The sequence below is a fragment of the Arachis duranensis genome, chromosome 1 (assembly GCF_000817695.3).
Source record: "Arachis duranensis cultivar V14167 chromosome 1, aradu.V14167.gnm2.J7QH, whole genome shotgun sequence".
Lineage (NCBI taxonomy): Eukaryota > Viridiplantae > Streptophyta > Magnoliopsida > Fabales > Fabaceae > Arachis > Arachis duranensis.
In genome coordinates this window covers 19,945,785-19,962,203 of record NC_029772.3, presented here as the reverse complement: position 1 = coordinate 19,962,203, position 16,419 = coordinate 19,945,785, and the positions used below count along the sequence as shown (strand labels likewise).

The 16,419-nt window shown below is 34.0% G+C and overlaps 2 protein-coding genes across 7 annotated transcripts; both read left to right on the top strand.

Annotated features, from left to right (window-relative positions):
- Positions 1 to 212: 212 nt before the first annotated feature.
- On the top strand, positions 213 to 1,315 carry LOC110279430 (protein CYSTEINE-RICH TRANSMEMBRANE MODULE 13). 2 transcript variants are annotated; one of them, XM_021138883.2, is made up of 4 exons: positions 213 to 345; positions 488 to 576; positions 662 to 824; positions 1,037 to 1,315. In XM_021138883.2, exons 2-4 carry the CDS (start codon positions 522 to 524, stop codon positions 1,080 to 1,082), a joined length of 264 nt encoding a protein of 87 aa, XP_020994542.1. In that variant the 5' UTR covers positions 213 to 345; positions 488 to 521; the 3' UTR covers positions 1,083 to 1,315. The 2 variants fall into 2 exon arrangements, with proteins under 2 accessions (XP_020994542.1, XP_020994540.1); XM_021138881.2 differs by lacking the exon at positions 213 to 345 and having other exon boundaries at positions 366 to 576.
- Positions 1,316 to 9,591: 8,276 nt separating this feature from the next.
- On the top strand, positions 9,592 to 13,629 carry LOC107481136 (protein ARABIDILLO 1-like). Of its 5 annotated transcripts, none has more exons than XM_052258038.1 (6): positions 9,592 to 9,758; positions 10,966 to 11,025; positions 11,186 to 11,266; positions 12,101 to 12,240; positions 12,421 to 12,508; positions 13,258 to 13,629. In XM_052258038.1, exons 1-6 carry the CDS (start codon positions 9,741 to 9,743, stop codon positions 13,303 to 13,305), a joined length of 435 nt encoding a protein of 144 aa, XP_052113998.1. In that variant the 5' UTR covers positions 9,592 to 9,740; the 3' UTR covers positions 13,306 to 13,629. The 5 variants fall into 5 exon arrangements, with proteins under 5 accessions (XP_052113998.1, XP_052113995.1, XP_052113996.1 ...); XM_052258035.1 differs by having other exon boundaries at positions 9,706 to 9,758; positions 10,406 to 11,025; XM_052258036.1 differs by lacking the exon at positions 9,592 to 9,758 and having other exon boundaries at positions 10,410 to 11,025; positions 13,267 to 13,629.
- Positions 13,630 to 16,419: the final 2,790 nt, after the last annotated feature.

Sequence of the window (16,419 nt, the reverse complement as noted above, 5' to 3'; positions counted from 1 at the left end):
ATACATCTTTAATATTTAAATTTTTAAAATTAACTTCACTGTAAATTTAACATTTCAATCTAACTAAATATTTAAATTATCACAATAATTGAATTATATAACAATCTTAAATTTCAAATAATTTTTTCGTAACGAACTAAATACTTTATTATAAACTAACTACTGTATGCTGGCGAAGGCGACACAAAAGCAATTAATTTACTTTTTTATTTTCTTTTATCTCTCACATAAAGGTTTTTGGAATATTTTGAGAAGCGATTTTATATTTATTGGAGCCGTTGCAGTCCGTTGAAGTTGAACGCGTATTCCTTATTTAGCTTCCTGAGTCGGTTCAGTCACGAGAAGGTAAGACGAAACTTCCGTGTGTGTTATCCTCTTTCTTTCAATCAAAAACTTTCTCCCGCCGCCAATCAAACTTGATTCTCTCTCTATATATATAAATCCCTGATCCTCTCCCACGAACAATTCGTGTTTGAAATTCATTCAGGTGCTTGCGAAAAAGACGATACATCAGATTCAACATGAGCTACTACGATCATCAGCAACAACCACCAGTGGGTGTTCCTCCTCCACAGGGTAATCCCTCTATCTCTTATTTCTGCTTGATTCCTCATATTTAGGTCTTTTATTTGGGGATCTTGAATTTAATTGGTTTTGACAGGGTATCCACCAAAGGATGCTTATCCACCTCCAGGGTACCCTCCAGCACAAGGGTACCCACCACCAGGGTACCCCCAACCAGGGTATCCTCCACAACAAGCGTATGCTCCACAGTATGCTCAACAACCTCCTCCTAGACAAGAAGCTGGCTTTCTTGAAGGATGGTAAGAACCCACTCTTTCTTTTTCTTAAGACCTTCCGGATCGCCCATTCCTTCAATTTTTGTTTTGTTTTTCTTTTGGTCAAAGGTTTTAAAAAAGAAAATTAACTATTTGCCAATTTTGAACTCTTGATCATATCAGTAACTGTTTCAAGTTTTGATTTATTGAGATCCTTTTTGGTAAAAAAAAGATTTAATTTGTGTTATATTTTGCAGTTTAGCGGCACTATGCTGCTGTTGCCTATTGGACGCGTGTTTTTGAGGTCTGAAGAATAAATAAGATTTGGATGATTGAGGGCTGAGTCACATCTTTCATCAGCTTTATTTGTGAATTAGCATTAATCTGTTTAGGGTGTCATTATTATTCGTAGAATATCTTTTTCATTCAGAATGTGTGATCTACTACCACTATACTATGACTCTGATCAAATCACCAAAGTGTATGGATTCTTTAATAGTTTGGTCAATTCAGTATCGGCTTAGTTTTCCCATTGATTCCATTGAATTCATGTTCCATGTATTCGCGTGCCTAATTCCGTGACGTGCGGTAATAATTTATCTCGATCTTAGATTTTAAGTAAAAGCAATCAAGCTTCCGCGCTTCGATGAGTGAAACTATCTATTATATCATTATATGATTTGGATTCTTTAAATTTTGAGTTTAGGATTAAAAAAATATAAAAAAAAATATTTAAAAAATTAAAGATCAAATTTTAACTTCTAAAATAAAAATTTAAAATTTAGAGGATTCAAATAAATTTTTATTATATATATGGCACCTAAGATAAATTACAAAACAGTTATGTTATCTGTAAAAATTTGTTTGATAATTAAATTCAATTAAATCTAATTAATTTGGTTTATTATTAATAAAAGATACTCTTAAAAAATGTGTCGACACGTATTTTACTAGTGTACAATTAGAACGTATTGTAGTTTTTGCATCTTTTGAGTTGTATTTTTTGTATTTTTTGAATTTTTGTTAGAGAAAACGCAAATTTTAAAGTATAATACACAATTTTTTGAAGTATAATACGTAAAATTTTGTATATAGTACATTTATTGATATAGTATATAAATTTTTGTATATAACACAAATTTTTAAAATATAATATATAAATTTTGTTTCGAATATATTTTGTTAATGAGTAAGTCAATGTTTTAATTATGTAATCTTCTAAAAATTTTTATGATGCAAATTAAAACTTATGTATTATGAATTAAAATTTTTGTGTTGTACACTAAAATTTATGTATTACATGAATGAATAATGATACATTTGAATTATAGAAGAGGAAAATAAAATTGTGCACTAGATGTAGAAAAGAATTTAAGTAGAAAAAAATTAGATGAAATTGAATTATGAAAATAAATTATTGTATCTTTTACAACTAAAAACGCTTATATATAAGTTCATCTAAGATCAAGTCAAAAAACTAACTAGAACTTCAATAGAATTTAACCAAATTTTTTGAGTTTTAAGTTTGTAACTTGTTTTGATACATTAGTATTTTGTATAGTACACATTTTATTGGTATAGTATATAAATTTTTATACGTAATGTATAAATTTTTAAAGTATAACACACACATTTTTTAAGCATAGTACACTAAATTTTTGCGACATTAAAATTTATGTGTTTTGCACCAAAAATTTTAAAAAAATAAAAATAACGCGAGAATAATGATGATGATAAAAAAATGAGAAGAAAAAAAAAGAAAAATATTAAAAGACATTAAAAAGAAGAAGATCGTTAAAGGAAAAAAAATAAGGGACGCGTGAATATATAGTTTTTATTTTTAACATAAACTTAGTTATTTAAAAGATTTGAATACCTAACATTTTTTATTATAAAATATCTTTTCACAAAATATTTATTTAGTCATATTTTAAGAACGTGATTTATAGAAAAATTAAATTTAAAAAAATAATGTTTTTAAAGGTAGCCGTTTTATAATATATTAAAATTAAATTTACAATTTATCATTTATCATTTTACAATTTATCCGTTTTCTGAAATAGTTTTAAAAATCATAACTATATTTATTTGAATTTTTGTTAACAAATCAAATTCTAAAAAATTAATTTTTAACTGATTAATCAAAACCAAAACTAATATATGTGAGTCTATAAAATAATATTGTACAAAAATCAAAATTACACCTATTAACTCTATAATACCCATAATGTAATTAGACTTTTAATTCATTAATAAAATAATATTATATAAAATAAAATTAATTTTTAAAATATTAAAATTAATTTTGAAATAAGAATATTATGTGAACTTTTTTATATATCTATATAATAGTTAGAGACCAGGAGTGTTTACAACTTTACATAGTTATCCTAATTATTTTGTTTGGAAAACCGTATAAATTTTTTCTTTAAAACAAATACATAATTTGAAATTAAATTACGTATAATCTTATTGAAAATAATTCATATAAATACACATGTTCATAAGTACATTTATATCATTATTAATATAAATGCAAGAATCTTCTATAAAAGTTATATGCATATAACATAATGACAAGTCATGTCCCTCTTTAAAGAAATAAAATTTTAGAAAAGTTATTACTTTTACTGATAAAAGTTTAAAATGCTAACAAATTTATTTACGAAAATATAAAATTAATTTTATATCAATGTTCTATTTATAATGATTGTTTTCTTGCTTTTTCTTTGTTTATTTATTGTTCAGATTTAGAGACGTCCATTCCCTCTTTTACTTAGTTAAATCAGTATAATTTAGTTTATTTATTTAAGATCGATCTTAATTTTTTTTAGAATCACTTAGATGAATATTTGGATAAATTAAAAATAATTGTGCAAAATAATGACCAAATAGAGATTGCAACTATTGTTTTAATTGGTTGTTGTTTTAATTAGTAGGTTGCAGTTCTAACTCTTGTTTTGTTGTTGGATTATTATATTAATTGTCTTGTTATGTTTTTTATTTTTGATTGTGTACTAAAAATATAATTTTTTTTGTACATAAATAATTTTTAAATGACCTAAAAAATGATAAAAAAAGAGTCAAGTTTTTCCTAAAGGTATTGGGTAAAAGGATGGAATCCAAAAGAGCACCTTAAGGAATTGAATTTCTCTTCAGTGGGAACTAAATTGGTAGAAGTGGATTTGTTGGATTTTAAGTGTAAAGAGTATTATCTAGTTAAAAGAAAACCAAACTAGACGTCCCATTCACTAATGTCACATGTCATGAGCTTTAGTTTAACTTGTGAAAATCAACTTCTTCCATATCCAGTTGAAAAGACTTGAAGTGACGGGAATATAGTGCGGTATTTTACAACAACAAACTTACCGGCAAGTGCACCGGGTCGTACCAAGTAATACCTCAGGTGAGTGAGGGTTGATTCCACGAGGATTGGTGGACTAAGCAACAATGGTTAAATGATTTACTTAGTTAGGCTAACAGAAAAGAGTGTAGATGTTCAAAGAACATTAAACAGTAAATTAAGAGTTTGAAGACAGCAAGTGAATAGGTTGGGAATAAAATATGAGAGAAAATAGTTAAGACTTCAGAGTTATCTATTTTCCTGATTGACTTTTCTTATTAACTATTTTAATCATGCAAGATTTAATTCATGGCAAACTATTTGTGACTAGACCCTAATTCCTTAGACCTTCCTAGTCTCCTCTAAAATTCATCAACTGACAATTCCTTGGTCAATTAATTCCAATTAGAGGGTGATGATCAAATTCCAGTTTATATGCCACAAGAATCCTAATTATCCAAAAATAAGGGGATTATATGTCACGTATTCCGTTAAATACAAACAATTAGAAATTCAGGATAATATGTTTTCAAGCTGTTGTTCAAGTAAAGAGCTTTTTCAAGTTATACAAGAACTCAATTAGAACATGGGTCATACTTCCGTTCCACCCAAATTCATAAAATAAAGAACGAAAATAATTATTGAAATATAAATCAAAACATGAATTAAAATAGAAAAAAATAATATCAATCCATACAATAGACAGAGCTCCTAACCTTAATAGTGGATGTTTAGTTGCTCATGATTGAGAGAGAAAATAAGGATTCAGGTAAAATGTATTGAGTTCCAATCTGATGGAATGGAATCCTCCCGGGATCCCCCTAAAGAAAAAAAGTTTCTCCTTTTTATGACTAATCCTAATTAATTTAAAATCTAATTTCTAAAATTAAGATAATATCTTTTCCTATTTTCAAATTCAAATTTGAATCAGAATCAATTAAACAATCCACGCCTTGTAACGTGGGGACCACTTGGCTTCACTGGATCCGCACCTAACTTGGCAGAGAGCTGCGCCTTACTTGAGTGCCAAAATGGCGCCCAGAAATCACCCCCAACGTTTTTTGCATGTGGTGCATGTCATGCGTACGCGTCAGTCACGCGTACGCGTCGATGGTATATTCTACGTGTCATGCGTACGCGTACGCGTCGCTGTGCAACTTCGCTTTTCACGCGTACGCGTCAGGCATGCGCACGCGTCGCCATGGAAAGCTCCAAATCACGTGCATGCATCAAGTATGCGCACGCGTCGCTCCTCGCTGTCATCTCCTTTAATTTTTGTGCTGCATAAACTTAATCAAATCCAGCAGAATGCTACCTAAAATAAACAGAATTGAACAAGACTCAAAGTAGCATCCTGAGTGGCTAAAAGACAATTAATTCTTGATTAAACTTAACAATTTAAATGCAAATTCACTAGGAAAAGATGAGAAAGATGCTCACGCATCACAACACCAAACTTGAATTGTTGCTTGTCCTCAAGCAACTAAAATAATTCAGGCTTAGGATGTGAATTTGCATGAGAATGAGAGTTCGATTAAGCTCAAGTCTATTCTTAAAATGGAGTTTATTCATTGTAATTTTGAACAGTTTTGGCATCTCACTCTCTTTTGAATCAGAGGAATGTCAATGTCATTCGGAATTAGAATCCGGATCATATTATGAATTCTCTGATCTTTATACTCCAGTTTAATCCTTGAACACAGCATAATTTTCTTTAATATATATATATCTTTGGTGCTTTGCGCCTTGAACCTAGCCGTGACTTTAAATGTTTTGTCTCAAGGGTTACTTGACACAGAAACACCACAAGCACTTAAGTTGGGAACTTCCTTTAAGTTCTGATTTTTCTTTCAGTTACTCTCAGATAGTGGTGCTCAAAGCCTTTGGCATACTCAGTTACAGTTAAACGCACTTGGTCTCGACTCTAAGTGTTCTGTCTCAAGGATTACTTGACACAATCACACCACAAGCATATGACTAGGGAAACAACTCTTTGAGATTTCAATCATGTCTGACCTCCCTAGTCATTGATACTCAGAGCCTTGGACCTTGCTTTTATAGTTTCTTTTTCTTTCGCTGTTTCTTTTACTTCAAGGATTAAATTTTTGTTTCTTTCAGAGAAGTCATAATAATTCTCTAAATTCCTGTTCCTTATACATCAACATCCTTTGATTCAAATTCAAATATGCACTGTTCATGTCATGCATTCAAAATCACAAATAATACCACCACATTTAAGTAAATAAGACTACTCTTAAATATAACTCAATTTCTCATGCAATACATCACTTCTTTTTTTTTGAATTCAAGCTTTAGTGAGCAATACATGAGAATTTTTTTTTGACTAAAAGTACTAAAGAAACGGAAGAGAAATAGAATGAAAGGAACTCAACCACCTTAGTTATGCTGGTGGTCATCTCATTCCTTCCTGAAGCATATTCATCACCCTTTGGTGCTAAACAAAAAAGCCATAAGCGAAGCATCAACATCAAACTTAAAGATTTACTTGTCCTCAAGCAAAGAAGAAATGCAAACAGAGAGGGATATGAAAGCAATCAATATGATTAAAGAAGGATAAAAAGATAAAAAAATAAGAGAGAGTTAGGATTTAGGAGGGGGATGATTTGAAATCAGGCGCTGAGGTGGTTTAATTGGGTGTCGCATGCGACGCGTACGCGTGAGGCACGCGTATACGTGGATCACACGAACCTCAAGCGACGCATACGCGTGGACGGCCAGGATAGGAAAATGACGCGTACGTGTCAAGGACGCGTCCGCGTGGTGGGTATTGTGCGCCCAGCATAATTCCAGCCCCACACCAGCATAACTCTCTGGCTAAACACCTTTTACGCCGATTTTACTCATCCACGCGTGCGCGTGCTTGATGCGTACGCGTGGAGTGCCAAAATTGTAATTGATACGCACGCGTCATGGACGCGTACGCGTGATCCAATTTGTGCGCAAGGCACACTTCCTTCGCCACTCCCGCGCAACTCTCTGTTCACTTTTATTTTTCACGCACACACATATGACGCGTACGCGTCGTGTGCTCATTTTTTTAAGTGTTCGATTCCTGTTCAAAAATAGCTGCATGATCAGAAAAATAGTGAAAACTCAATAAAAATCAAATAAGTAAGAAAACTACTACTACGAAAAATAACCAAGAATGAAAAGGAGCGGTCATACCACAGTGGGTTGTCTCCCACCAAGCACTTTTAGTTAAAGTCCTTAAGTTGGACATGTGGTGAGCTCCTTGTCATGGTGGCTTGTGCTTGTACTGATCCAGAAATCTCCACCAATGTTTGTAATTCCAATGGCCACCGAAATTCCAAGCTAGGCGCATAACGCCTTCGAGCAAGTTGAAGCAAGTGACAAGGCCCCAAGAGTGTTGATTGTGGGAATGAATTCCAAGGTCCCAAACCTTGCTTTTACACCCGTCTTCTTTTGGATCTCCATTGTTCCCACCGGGTGGCAAGCGATCTAAATTCTTACAGAGATATCCAAACAACCTTCTAGACCCATTCAATTGAGCTCTACACCAATCCTTGCACTTCAATTTGAAGCATGCAACCATATTGAACCTTGCTTGACAACTATTGCCACTAACCATCTTCCTCTTACTCTTAATGCCACAAAGAGCTCTAAGTTGACCATCCATCTCCAGTAGACCATATTCAAGTGGGAAAGTAAAGATTAAGGATAGAAATTTTACCCACTTGAATGTTGTATTGGATGGTGATGGCTTTGGAAGAGGTCTTGCAAGCTCCACTCCCTTGTGTTCTTCTTTGAATTCTTCTACCTTTTTGCAAGCTTCCTCAATTTCGACCTCTTCCTCTTGGTAGCTTTCTTCTAATTCAATCTCTTCTTCATTGCTTACCAAGGGCATGGGAGGTTATGCATCTTCCTCTTCTTCCATATGTGAGGGTGGAAAGTTCTCTAATTCACTGGAGTATAAACTCCTTTGATTGGTTTCCTCACTTTCTTTCATATGATCTTGCATTGTATCTCTTGAGAAGGAATTTGCTTGTTCCTCTTTCTGGTTCTTAATCATCGTCTACACATATTTCTCTACATTTTTTACACTTGTCTTTATATCATGTAGGAATTCTTTCATGAGAAGCTCAAGATCTGATGGTATTTGAGATGAATAAGGAGATGGTGGCTCTTGGTATGGGTAGAAAGATGGCGGTTCTTGATATGGATAGAAAGATGATGGTTCTTGATATGAATATGGAGATGGTGGTTCTTGGTATGAATATGGAGGTGGTGGCTCTTGATAGTTGGAACATGGAACATTGAAGTTTTTTTGGTTTTGACTTTGCGAACCAAAATTTGGATAGTTTCTCCATCCAACATAATATGAATCACTACTTGGGTGTGAGTAGTAACCCATGTGATCTCTCTCCATTATTTTTTCTTAGCATAAAACACCAAACAGAATTAAACGTACCATGTGGTAAACAGGAAAGTAAAGAAGACAGAACAGATTTTTTTTTGAAATTTTTTTAAATAAAATTTAAATTAAATTAAAACTAAAACGCCTAATCTAAGCAATCAAACAACTGATAGTTATTAATCACTATCAATCCCCGGCAACGACGCCAAAAACTTGGTGCGGTATTTTAAAACCACAAAATTACCGGCAAGTGCACCGGGTCGTACCAAGTAATACCTTAGGTGAGTGAGGGTCGATCCCACGAGGATTGGTGGACTAAGCAACAATGGTTAAATGATTTACTTAGTTAGGCAAACAGAAAAGAGTGTTGGATGTTCAAAGAACATTAAACAGTAAATTAAGAGTTTGAAGACAGCAGGTGAATAGGTTGGGAATAAAATATGGGAGAAAATAATTAAGGCTTCAGAGTTATCTATTTTCCTGATTGACTTTTCTTATTAACTATTTTAATAATGCAAGATTTAATTCATGGCAAACTCACTACTAGAAAACTAGTTATTACAGACGGATATTTTCGACGGATTTTATCTTACGGAAATACAGACAGAATTTCAGAAGAATTTTTTGTCGGAAAATAAAAAAATGAATTAGCATAAAATTACAGACGAAAAATAAAATTCGTCGATAATTCTATCGAAAAAATTAATTTTTTTTAATAAAAAATAGTTACAGACGGAAAATCCATCTGTAATTAAATAGATAAAAATTGCATTTTATTAAATTATTACAGACGAAAAATCCATCTGTAATTTAAAAGTTTCCGTCAGAAAATATATTGAAATTAGGGTTATCACTCATAGCTCCTCTATTCAATCACGATCCTTCTACTTCTCCACACTTATCTCCTCCAAATACTCCGTCAGCGGCGCCTCTAGCCTTGCACCGCCGTCGCACCGAACCTCCGTTGTATTGAACTTCTGTCGCACCGAAGCTCCATTGTTCAGGGACCAGTGCGCACACCTCCTCATCCCTCTCAACAAGTGCCGCCAGGCCGAGCTCTACCTTCCATGGAAGTGCGAGAACGAGCGTCACTCCTACGAGAAGTGCCAGTACGAGCTCCTCATGGAGCGCATGCTTCAGATGCAGAAGATCAAGGAACGAGCCTCCCTTAATCACTCCCAATCCAAGGGCGCCACCTTTCCCGTCATCCCTAAAACCGTCAATGCCTGATTCATTCCAGGTTTCTGCTTCTCCCTGATCTAGAGTTTTCGGATTCATTCCTCATTCCTGATTGATTAATTGCTCTCTTTATCAATATTCTTGTGTTTGGATTTATTAGGTTTATGGGATTGTTCACGCTTTTACTTGATTAGGATTAGAGAATGTTAGTTTGCATTGGTGTCTCTTTGTGGATTAAATTGGGTTTGCTGTTACCATAGGACCATAATTTTTGCTGTTACACTGTAATTTAGTGTATAATTTGCTTAAACAGATCTCAAGTTTGTTTTTCTGAATCTTTCATTCAAATCTTCATAAATAAGTAACAAAGCTTCAACTTCGATAAACAAGAGAGATTGAATCTGGCTTGGTCATGACTGAGGATATAAACTGTGCATAGTCCTCATTAAGACCTTCTGTAATGGCATTGATATGATCCTCCAAAGCAAGAGTGTATCCAATTGAGACGAGAAATAACTAGGTTTCTTTAAGTACTCTATTACAGTAATGCCTTACAGCTTTATATTATTCAACTGTGTTTTTAGTATCTAAATCTTGATCTTGGAAATTCTAGAAAAATAATCTTGAATAGTAACCGTGTCATTAATTAATGATCCTTCAATTTTCATTCTCTGTATGCTTTTGATTTCGTTCCTTGAATCCTTGCAGCTTCTAATTCAAATTGTTCAGTGTGTGGATGAAGATGATCTCCCAAATCATTTTCAGTGATAACGTGTAAGGCAAGTTATTGCCATGTTTTAAAAGAGTTTTCATCCAATTTATCTAACATTGGTGTTGTAAAACTAGAATTGGTTGTAGTGTTTGATTGATGAGGAATAAGAGCACCAGCCATGGATTCTCAACTTGAAGCTTTGACACTATGAAGAGATTCTAGTACGAGATGCGTGAATTGAAGAGGGACGAGATTTGTGAATTGAAACTAAACTGAATTCATATATGAGATTATTATAGTGTTGTAGTGATGTCAGCTTAGCTTTCTTATTATATATAAAAATGCGTAGCTGTTAATCTGTTACGAACTACTAGCTACAGCGGTAACGAATTCTTCTTGATTTTGATCTTGAATTCTTAATCCCTTTCTTTATTTAATTATTTATATACTTTCTCTCCTGCTTGTTTAAATTTTTTTGTAATATAGTTTCTGCATTATTGAAGATATGTTATCTTCTTTTACATTTATTATTTTTTTATATTACTTTTGCTATCAGACATTGAGACGTTTGGCTCAAAACAGAGAGGCCGCAAGAAAAATCCGTCTAAGGAAAAAGGTGTGTCCTATTATTATAAGGTTGCACAAATTCAAAAATAGTTGTTAAGAGATAAGATTAAAGCATATTACAAGTAAAGCATATTACAAGTATAACATCAAAGAAATTTGTATATCTACCTTCTGTTTACTAAGTTGGCCAAGTATTCAATTTTGTGTAGGTCAGGCTCAAGAGGTACATGAAAATGAGGGGTGCTGATGGGGGAACTTTAGACATGCTGTGTGCTCTGCCAGCATTTTGGGTAATTGATCTAATCCCCTGCATGTTTTTCCTTCACATTGTGAACTTAAAAGTAAAAGTATATGCATTACTTTTATTAATAGTCTGCAGGCAAGAATAAGCAATCCCATATCATTGTTGTCATCTTTCCTATGTCAGGTAGGTCTGCTACATGACGAGGTTTTCCTACATAATTCTCTAGATATGATTGTTCATTAGACCCCCGAGGAGAGACAGAATTTAAGGAACATGGTAATGACTAGTGAATCAAAGCCAAACATTTATGTGGGAAGAATTAAATTCCAGTGAATATAGTGTGGTTGCTGGTCTAGGCCCCCTTCTATGGACTAAAATTGTGTGATTTGTACATCTAGGTTCCTATAACTGGTTTAAGGACTCCATTTCAAGGTAGATTGGTGAGTTTTCTTGGAGTTTATGATTACTCTGAAGACTTAAAATAGATCTCATATTTTTTTGTGCTTTACAACTATCTTATTAGGTATATTATGCCTACTAAATAAAGCTTGGAACTTATGGTATTTTTTTTTTAATTAGTAATCTAATTGTGTTTTAAATGGTGCTTATTCTGGTCAATGGTCATGTGCAAATTGCAAAACAAGGATAGGATGTCTTAGTAAGGATCTGACAAATAGAGCCAACAGCAATGATGATCAATCTAGTTAAGGGGTGCTTTATGTCATTCCCTATGTCATTTGTCTTGGTAATATAAGTCAAGATGAACACTAAATAAATATTGATTCTTCGGTTGTATGTTTTGTCGATTCTTATTCTTTCCATATAGGGAATATGATAAAATTGGGGTTCAATAATTAATGTTGCTTCTTATACATGTTAGGCTGCTCGTGCATTGGCTAATTTAGCTGCTCATGGAGATAGCAATAGTAACAATGCTGCTGTTGGACAAGAAGCAAGTGCTCTTGAGGCACTTGTTCAACTTACACGATCTCTTCTCTCTCTCTCTCATGTAATTATCAGGTTAGGCTGCGTATATTACACCCTAGGTGCGCTCCTTCTCCCAAACCCTGCGTTATCACAGGATGCATGTGCACCAGGGTGCTCTTTTTTTTTTTAAAATGTGTAAAGAGTTTGTGGAAAAAAAGCTAAATCCATTCCTCTTTTAATAAGAATTTTTTTTCCGTGTCTGTATTATTACAGGCAAGAAGCTGCTGGTGCCCTTTGGAATTTGTCATTTGATGATAGAAACAGGGAAGCCATCGCAGCAGCTGGTGGAGTTCAGGCTTTGGTATGTGTTGTTCCTTGTTTAGCTTAATACTTTCTGTTAAGATTGTGGGACTAGATTGGAGAGGAGGAAAAGAGAGAATAATGACTATAAGCTTTACCTCCAAGATCAACCACTCCCACCGTCCTTGAATACTTGTTTCCCAAGTTTGCCAGTAGATAGTTTAGTGCCACCTATATACATAAATTAAAAGTTAGATTCAAATAATCTTACCTTTTATTGATAAATTTAAGAAATAGAATTTAATAGAACATTCTAATATAATAACAGATATTTTTTCATCACAGTAGATCTTGAGTAATGCGCATATTGGGTGAATACTATAGCTACATATAATTGTATTTTTAAGGACACTCTTGAAGAATGTGGCAAACTCTCATGAAGAGTGTGGTAATATGCATACATTTTTATTATGGTAACGATAAATATGGTATAACACAACACTACTATCTTCCACTAAAAGGAAGTGAAGTTCACCCGAATAGACAAAGAAGGGTCCAATTAAAAATTCAACAAAAACTTATACGAAAACCATGTAATCAAAAGCTTATACGAAAAAAAAAATATATATATATATATATATATGGGAATGGATACATAATTTTTTTTCAAGTATTTTGTATTTGTTGTCTTTTCCTTTCAAATATATGATATCTTCTTTATTCCAACACTCCCCCTTAAGCTAGAGCTTACTAAGCTTTAAAGCTTGTTACAATTAAACCCTTAATAATACAAACTAATCTCCATTGAAGATTAGCAAGGAACTTAAGGTGTGTCTGAATATTAATCGAGGAAGCTAGAACGGTTGTCAGCCTGAACAAGCCATTGGAGAATTGCATTACTAGGAAGGAGAAAAGGCATGCAACTATCAATGGAGTTTCCAAATATCAATGATGGCTGTAATGACAGAATTAATCTAGCAATATGAGATTCCAGATTTTATGGGAACTCTCAACCTTCTTGGCCTCCTTGGTGGCTTCTTAGCTTATGCTTATAATGCTATAAGAACAATACACTGAGTTTATGTTTTGAATTATAGTTGGTGTATCAACACATTTTGTTAATGTATAGTTGTTATTAATTATTATAGTTGATGTATCAATACACTTTGTTTATTTTTTGAATTATATTGGCTTCCTTGTTTATAGTATTTTTCTTTTAGTTTGATAATACAATAAATTTGTTTATTTTTTGAAATATTATAAATATTCGAATACAAATTAGATAAAAAAAATTTATTTATTAAATTTATATTTATTTTATATGAAAAAAGGTGTATTTTGCAATGAAAAAAACCTTAATAATGGATTTACAGACGGATTTTTTGTCTGTATTCAAAATTTGAAAAATCCGTCTGTAATTATAGAGGGAAAATCTATTGAAAAATCTGTCTATAATTACAGAGAAAAAATTCGTCAGAAAATTCGTCTGTAATTACAGACGAAAAATCCGTCAGAAAATTTGTCTGTAATTACAGACGAAAAATTGGTCAGAAAATCCGTCTGTAATTACCGACGGAAAATCCGTCGGAAAGTCCGACGCCTAAGGGAAATGGATGGAGAATTTACAAAGGGAAAATCCGTCGGTAACTGGTAAAAATTCGTCGACAATTTTCCGATGGAAAAAAATCCGTCGGTAAATAATTTCCGACAAGGCTTTTACAGAGGGACAAAATCCGTCGGTAACCAAAAATTCATCTGTAATATAGACTAAATCTGTCTGTAAATCTGTCTGTATTAAACAATTTTCTAGTTGTGACTATTTGTGACTAGACCCTAATTCCTTAGACCTTCCTAGTCTCCTCTAAAATTCATCAACAGCCAATTATTGAAATATAAATCAAAACATGAATTAAAATAGAAAAAAAATAGTATCAATCCATACAATAGACAGAGCTCCTAACCTTAATAGTGGATGTTTAGTTGCTCATGATTGAGAGAGAAAATAAGGATTCAGGTAAAATGTATTGAGTTCCAATCTGATGGAATGGAATCCTCCCGGGATCCCCCTAAAGAAGAAAAGTTTCTCCTTTTTATGACTAATCCTAATTAATTTAAAATCTAATTTCTAAAATTAAGATAATATCTTTTTCTATTTTCAAATTCAAATTTGAATCTGAATCAATTAAACAATCCACGCCTTGTAACGTGGGGACCACTTGGCTTCACTGGATCCGCACCTAACTTGGCAAAGAGCTGCGCCTTACTTGAGTGCCAAAATGGGGTCCAAAAATTACCCCCAGCGTTTTCTGCATTTTCTACACGTGACGCATGTCACGTGTACGCATCGATGGTTTATTCTACGTGTCATGTGTACGCTTTAGGTACGCGTACGCGTTGCTGTGCAACTTCGCTTTTCACGCGTACGCGTCAGGCACGTGCACGCGTCGCCATGGAAAGCTCCAATCACGCACACGCGTCAGGTACGCGCACGCGTCGCTCCTCGCTGTCATCTCCTTTAATTTTTGTGCTGCAGAAACTTCATCAAATCCAGTTGAATGCTATCTAAAATAAACAGAATTGCACAAGACTCAAAGTAGCATCTATAGTGGCTAAAAGACAATCAATTCTTGATTAAACTTAACAATTTAAATGCAAATTCACTAGGAAAAAATGAGAAAGATGCTCATGCATCAGAATACCTAAAAATATTTAGGGAAAAGGGAGTAGGTCAAACATCATATTATAACTATTGGACAATAGATTCTCTTCTTAGAATGGTTTTATACTATAAAAGGATCTCAAGCCACCTCTTTAAAGGGACCTTTTTCGATTTTCTAAAATTGAGAAGCTCAAACAGTCCATCTTTTTCTCTCCTCAAATTTCTCTCATTGTTCTTGATTTTATTCATCAATTCCACAAGAAAAATTGGCCTTCGAGTGTTCCATCAGAACACTCGACGACCATTAACCGACCCCTGTCCACTTTAAACAAAGCTCTTTCATCCTCTTGTGATATTAGTGGAGGTCTCAACACTTGTTCTCCACCTCTATTTCTCATCATTAGTTCTTGTATTGCTATTTGTCATTAATAGAAGTGTTTTCCTCACAAGTTTACTTATCCCAAATCTCTCATCTTAACCATTTTTTCACTTAATCTATTTTTCACAAAACTCACCCGAATCACTTGGCGACTCCCCTGGAGAGGAACACTTCGACGTGATGGTTGAGTCTAGCAATACTCATTCTGGGCAGAATCGACCACCTAGGCGATGTTCAATAACCCCTCGGAACCTCAACCTCAACTTGGGATCACCTCAAGATGAGGACGTGCACAACCAAGAAGAAGAACACATGGAGTAGCAGAATCTGGGTGTAGAAGGAGAAGGAGCTCTTGCCTACGTAAATTTCTTCACACCCCCATGCTGGAGGTACTGCCCGCACACTCATATAAGCATCATTGCTCATGTGTACAACTATATGATAGAAAGCCAAACAAAGATGCAAGCTTTGATCACGGAAATGATGGCTAAGGATCAAACGAGATATAGAACCACTTTACCACCTCGAGTCGTGAATCTAGAGAATACGGAGGAAGACGAGAACACCCCTGTCACTCGTAGGGAGTTGGCGCGTATTCTAAAGGGAAAAGGAGAAGAAAGTGAACTTACTTGGGAGATAAGTCCGCCATTTGGGCATCATATTTTGGCAAAACCGTACCCTAAGGGGTACTAACTGCCTACTTTCGTAAATTTGATGGTACCGAAAGTGCCAAGGAGTATATTCTGTCATTCTTGGATGACCTCGGGGTGTTCCGGAACCACCAGGAGCTCAAGATCAAGGAGTTCTCAAAATCATTGACAGGAAGGGCATTCACGTGGTATTGCAAGTTGAAATCCAATAGTATCAACACCTGGGAGCAATTAGTGACAGAGTTCTGCAACAAGTTCCTAGAAGAGGAACCTTCTATACACAT

Excerpts from the sequence above, each read along its gene's own strand:
- LOC110279430 (XM_021138883.2), top strand. The coding sequence starts at position 522 with ATGAGCTACTACGATCATCAGCAACAACCACCAGTGGGTGTTCCTCCT. Across the intron at positions 577-661 it reads GGGTGTTCCTCCTCCACAGG|GGTATCCACCAAAGGATGCT; the intron begins GTAATCCCTCTA and ends TGGTTTTGACAG. Across the intron at positions 825-1,036 it reads GCTGGCTTTCTTGAAGGATG|TTTAGCGGCACTATGCTGCT; the intron begins GTAAGAACCCAC and ends TATATTTTGCAG.
- LOC107481136 (XM_052258035.1), top strand. The coding sequence starts at position 10,915 with ATGTTATCTTCTTTTACATTTATTATTTTTTTATATTACTTTTGCTAT. Across the intron at positions 11,267-12,100 it reads GTGCTCTGCCAGCATTTTGG|GCTGCTCGTGCATTGGCTAA; the intron begins GTAATTGATCTA and ends TATACATGTTAG. Across the intron at positions 12,509-13,257 it reads CTGGTGGAGTTCAGGCTTTG|ATTAGCAAGGAACTTAAGGT; the intron begins GTATGTGTTGTT and ends TCTCCATTGAAG.